The following is a 5,628-nucleotide window of genomic DNA, read 5'->3' on the forward strand; positions in this document are numbered from 1 at the left end:
TCCGGTAAGGTGACCGAGTACACTCCTAAAAAAAAAAAAAAAAGAAAAAAAACACGACCTACCGATTTCCCTCGCTCCGAACCATGCTACTCGGTGTCTCAAACAGACAGTTAGGGCAATACCAGCATACAATCTCCTCTGTTATACATCGGGGACACTTAATCTGATGGCAGTCCTCGCAGTATAGTAGTTGCTCCGGCGGGTACAAAGAAAAGTTGGACCGGGGAGATCGCGGGTCGAACGTGCGTTCATCTTCAAAGTCATAATCCTGAGGAACTGGAGCATTGGGGGCCTCCGGATTGGCCTTGTGGGAAGTCTCTCTTGATCTCCGCTTCCTGGCTGGGTCGGGAACAGGGGTGTCGGCACATGGACAGGAAATGTAGGCGTAAGGGAAAGGACGCGACATGTTGAGGAACTAAATTGAAGTACGTAAAGTCAAGCAAGTCATGCCCTACGCTTGTATGCATTAGCCTCGCAAATCCAAAGAAAAGCCATAGCGCGACCCGAAACAATTACCCCAATAGGGGAAGATACAAATGAGAATCTGTACATACGCCACCAAAAGATCCACAATGTCTTTACCAATAGGGTCAAGATTGTTTCTCACAGACACCCATAATAGTTTCAGATTCGTAATGATGGGCGCAAGCCCGCGGGGAAGGAAATGTTGACAACGCACGAAATGCGGAGTTGAATGGAATTTAATTCAGTTTGAAAGCTCCGCCGACGTCACGCCGCAAACTTCCCGCATTTTCAATCTCCGCCGCAACTTCTTCGACCTTACACCCCTCATAACCACATAACCGCAATGCTCCAGGTCCTCTAACTTACTCCAAAAGTGCAATTGAACCCCCGAGGCATAGCCATGTCTCTCCGCCACATCTTCCGTCCGGCGGTGTTTTCACCCCGGACATTCACATACAGAGCCACCAGAACCTACGCCAGCCAAACGCCCGGCAACCCCGTCCTGGAGATATTCAATCGCAAGGTAAAACATATACAGAAGGACCGCGCGGCCGGGAATGTTGAAGAGAGCCGGAAGACAGATTACCTCAAAGATGAGGTAGCCATGCGGCTATGCGAGCGGTTACTGGTGCGTCTTGACTGCTACATCCATATCAATATGAACTCCATGGTTAACGATATGGCATCTAGGATATAAAACGAGACATTCCGAATGTGCTCGACCTCGGTGCAAACAGCTGCAATATCGCTCGCGCCTTAACAACGCCCGACATCGACCCCGTCAACCCAAACTCACCTCCCCTCGCAACTCGCATCTCAAACCTCACCTGTGTCGACACCTCGCAAGCCCTTCTCCACCGTGATGCAGACGAGCCCTTCAACAAGGAGATTTCCATCAAGCGGGAGATTATCCCCGACCTCGAGAGCCTTCCTTACGAGGAGAACACGTTCGATGCCGTCCTGTCTTCCCTCTCCATTCACTGGATTAACGACCTGCCCTCGCTGCTAGCGCAAGTGAACTCTATTCTTAAGCCGGATTGTCCGTTTATTGCGGCTATGTTCGGCGGTGATACATTGTTCGAGCTCCGGACGTCATTGCAGCTGGCGGATATGGAGCGACGGGGTGGTGTGAGTCCGCATGTTTCACCACTGGCGGATGTGCGTGATGTAGGTGGATTGCTGAATAAGGCCGGGTTCAAGATGCTCACGGTTGATGTGGAGGACATCGTGGTGGAGTACCCGGATACGTTTGCTCTCATGCAGGACTTGCAGTCGATGGGCGAGAACAATGCTATCTTGCACCGGGAGTTGGGACCGATATCGCGTGATGTTTTGCTCGCCAATGAGGCGATCTACCGGGAACTGCACAAGGAAGAAGGGTCGAGAGGTATTCCCGCGACGTTCAGATTGATTTACATGATTGGGTGGAAAGAAGGAGAGGGACAAGCTCAGCCTCTGGCTAGGGGTAGTGGAGAGGTTAATTTGAAGGATCTTCTGGGCGGTGGTGATTTCTCTAATCGGTGATGAGATCGGGGGATTGTAAACTATATGTTGTTCAGTATGTAAACTATAAGGTTAGAATCTAGGATATTATCCCATTTGCGGGGGCAGAAAAGCGAAGGCAGCCAAGTATAAACACAGCACGAACGAAAAAAAAAAAACATTTGAAATCGACGATTTCTCAATCACCTATTTATCTATCCCCTTGTCTCTATCTCAAAACTAGAGCTCAGTCCGATCGAATTACACCGTCCTCCGGTCCGTCATCACACGCACGATGGACCCAGTGCCCGCCACCTCCACCAGTTTCTCATGCCAGCTCAACAGGACACTCATCTGCTGACCACCGCCACCTTCACCAAGGTTCCTGGCCTGAATCTGCGAGAATCCGGTGCTCTGCGGGGAGACCGATTTGCGAGGCGATTGCGCGCCGCCGCTAGGCCCAGGGGCCGCCATTCCCTTGTACCTAGTATAACAATCAGCACCCAGAGCCATCAAATAATGCCGTTCAGCATAAGAAAAAGGACATAAAAGCGAGAAAGAAAAACATACAAGTACTTCATCAAGCAGTCCGCCCGCTCGGAACCACCCTGTCCATTACAAACCCCCTCCAATACCCTCGTCATCTCGCCCTGTCGAATTCCCTGCAACACCTCGATAACGGTAGCCAAGTGCACCTCCTTTGCGCGGTCATCTCCGCCTAGCGGAGCCGTATCGAGGACAGCGCGCAGCGCTCCCTCGGGGTCACCACCGCGCAGTAGCTGGCGCACCTGGGCGGCGACGTTTGCGGCTTCGCTGGATGTGGTCGGGGCAGGGAGGGTAGGGGGAAGGAGGGTTTCCATGGGGAAGTTGACGGAGGACTCAGGGTCCAACACGTCGATGTTGATTGTGCGGTAGTTGAGTTGAGCCATGGCGGGTACTTTTGTTTGATCGGAGGGTGGTTCAGGAGGTTGAGTTGGCTCGGAGGTAATTAGTTTATAGTAGGGAGCTTTGTTTAATCTGCTGTGGTATAGCTAGAGATATGGCGGAGTGAGGCTGAGCCGGCAGCTTGTTTGTATGTTAGCTAGGTTCAATTCATGGTCAGGCACCGTCATTATCCAGTCCCACGTTAACGGAGCGGGGAGAAGAGGAGGGACAGACGGGACGTCTAGCAATTTGTTGCTCTCCCTGTCCAATGGAGAATAGAGGCAAGGTACACTGACTGTCTTCCTGGCTTATGCACAAGTCGAATTGGGCGCAGTGAAATGAGTAAGTCAAAGAGTTGAAGTTACAAACTATCGATGTCTTCGAGATGATGATGATGTGGGCGGCGGCGGTGCGGAGGTGGGCCTGGACGCCTCAGGCATAAACCTATGCTTAGTATACAGCATACCCAAGTATTCATCATTTCATATACACACCCGCCTGCGGTTTTGGTAACAAAGTTGCTTTGGTTACTTATTTGAAGAGTTCCTGCCGAAGATTATATACTGTATGCATCTTAAACAGTAGTACAGCGCCAGTTCTCTACCATCTGCCCACTATTGTCTCATATATATAACCGCAGCAGACAAGCATATCGTACTGAATGAAGGCATTTCTACAGTGATCGAAAATCCTAATGAGATAAGGAACTCAAGGCATGGTTTGAAAAGCAAGTGATAGATTCGAATAGGTTCAAGCTAACTATCTACATGGGAGTATCTGGTATATCTCAAAAATCATGGGCGCGCTAATCTATAAACCAACAAAAGTACAAAACGCCCGCTATGCAACATAAAAAGACATTATACCACCCAGCCATTGCATATGTATATACAATATCCATGCATGCGGTACATTCGTTAACTATTATACAGAGGAGCTGCTCTGTAGCAGCGAGGCAGAGCAGCGACAGTCATATCGTATGTTGAATTCGTCAAGAGGTTGTGATAGTAATCGGAGGCACTGTGACCGAAGTCGTTGGCGCCTCGGGGGTTTGCTGTCGTCTCAGATCCGTCAACACGGCAGTCTCTTCATCAGGTCTACCAATGTCTTCTTCCTGACGCTTGTTGAATACTCGCTTGGTAACCCGTTTAACAGGTCGCACAGCAGACTTGAGCATCCTTCCAACAAACCCAAAAGCCTTGCTGATAGGCCGCAAGATTAATGCTATGGTTCTGACGACAAAGTCGAGTGCGATCCCGAACGGCTTGTCAGGAATCAGGCGGAGAACCACAGCCCAGGGAAGACAACCGATCGCACAGATGATACAAACAGCCCACTGGATGCTGTTGAGAGGAGTCACGCCGAAAGCTTCACCGCCGACATAAACGATCATGACTTGGCCGCCAACCATGATACAATTTATTCCGAGGAACCAGTAGTTCTTCAACATTCCTTCGAAGATATTGAACTTGTTGTCAAGCCTTCGGTTGTTGAACTCATTGAAAATCTGCATCCACACGAAAGTGTTGAACACGATGGTGGCGAGCTCTTTCTGTCCATTATCGGCACTGAGATGATCCTTGAGAATGTGGCTTCCGGCAAAATATAGCATGAAAGTTATGGCCAGCTGGTAAACTGCCTGTCCGAGGATCATCTTCCACATGACCACAGTAAAAAGAGATGCACTCTTCGGGGCAGGCTTGCGATGGAGGATTTTCTCCGTCGGCGCATCAGTTGCAAGAGCGAGGGCTGCAAAGGTATCCATGATCAGGTTGACCCAAAGCAGCTGCACTGCGCTCAACACACTTTGGTTCTCATTGCTGTAGAGAGACGAAACAAAGGTTAGAACGACAGCAGTGATGTTGACCGTGATCTGGAACTGGAGGAATTTGGCCACGGCATCATTCACAGCTCTGCCCCATGCGATTGCTGTAATAATCGAACTGAAGTTATCGTCTAGTAGAATGATTGAGCTGGCTTCCTTGGCAACTTCTGTACCAGCGATACCCATGGAGAAGCCAACATCGGCAGTCTTCAGTGCAGGGCCATCGTTGGTACCGTCTCCAGTTACCGCCACAGTCTCTCCCAAGTGCTTCAGTCGTGCTACCAATATCCGCTTATCCTCGGGCGATGAGCGGGCCAGGACTTGAAGACGTGGAAGCACCTTGTCCATTTCATCATCCGACAGCTGGCGGAATCTGGGGCCTTCCATGACAATTCCATCTTCTGTCTTAATACCACAGGACGATGCGATGGCGGTGGCTGTTGCTATGTTGTCACCAGTGACCATCTTCACTTGCACACCGGCGGTGCGGCACTTCTCAATAGCTGCAGGAACTTCGGGTCTGAGAGGATCCTGGATACCCACAACGCCAATCCAGGTCATGCCACGGAAAAGATCTTCGAACTGAGCCATATCTGAATCATCCTCAGAGGGCTTGATATAGCTCGGAGGCCAGCTGGAAATGCTCGAAAAATCGCGATAGACCAGCCCGATCGTTCGTAGAGATTTGTTGGCATAGGATTCAATAGTGTTGAGTATCTCCCGACTGTCCTCCTGGGTGAACTGATCAACAGTGATGCCATTAGAGCCATCCGTATCAGCTATCTTCATCGAGCATGCTCCAGCCATAATCTCAGCGGCTCCCTTGACAAGAAGCCGATAGCCCACTGTAGGTTCCCGGTACACCACTCCCATACACTTGCGGGCGGAATCAAAGGGAATCAGTTGAACTATCTCCGCGGATCCACGTTCAG

At 50.3% G+C, this 5,628-nt stretch overlaps 3 protein-coding genes across 3 annotated transcripts; 1 reads left to right on the plus strand and 2 right to left on the minus strand.

Moving 5' to 3' along the window:
- Nucleotides 1–789: 789 nt before the first annotated feature.
- On the plus strand, nucleotides 790–1,989 carry ANOM_011724 (uncharacterized protein; the record flags this gene model as incomplete). The annotated part of the gene is made up of 2 exons (XM_015556980.1): nucleotides 790–1,093; nucleotides 1,156–1,989. Coding segments are annotated over 2 exons (1,083 nt in total), but the record flags the coding sequence as incomplete, so codon positions are not given.
- A 219-nt stretch (nucleotides 1,990–2,208) lies between these two features.
- On the minus strand, nucleotides 2,209–2,876 carry ANOM_011725 (actin-related protein 2/3 complex subunit 5 family protein; the record flags this gene model as incomplete). Its single annotated transcript, XM_015556981.1, has 2 exons — nucleotides 2,209–2,431; nucleotides 2,518–2,876. The coding sequence occupies 2 exons, from the start codon at nucleotides 2,874–2,876 to the stop codon at nucleotides 2,209–2,211; spliced, it is 582 nt and encodes a 193-aa protein (XP_015400899.1).
- Nucleotides 2,877–3,862: 986 nt separating this feature from the next.
- Nucleotides 3,863–5,569, minus strand: pmcB (putative calcium-translocating P-type ATPase(PMCA-type); the record flags this gene model as incomplete). Its single annotated transcript, XM_015556982.1, has 1 exon — nucleotides 3,863–5,569. The coding sequence occupies one exon, from the start codon at nucleotides 5,567–5,569 to the stop codon at nucleotides 3,863–3,865; it is 1,707 nt and encodes a 568-aa protein (XP_015400900.1).
- Nucleotides 5,570–5,628: the final 59 nt, after the last annotated feature.

The sequence above is a fragment of the Aspergillus nomiae genome (genome assembly GCF_001204775.2).
Source record: "Aspergillus nomiae NRRL 13137 chromosome Unknown contig00763, whole genome shotgun sequence".
Lineage (NCBI taxonomy): Eukaryota > Fungi > Ascomycota > Eurotiomycetes > Eurotiales > Aspergillaceae > Aspergillus > Aspergillus nomiae.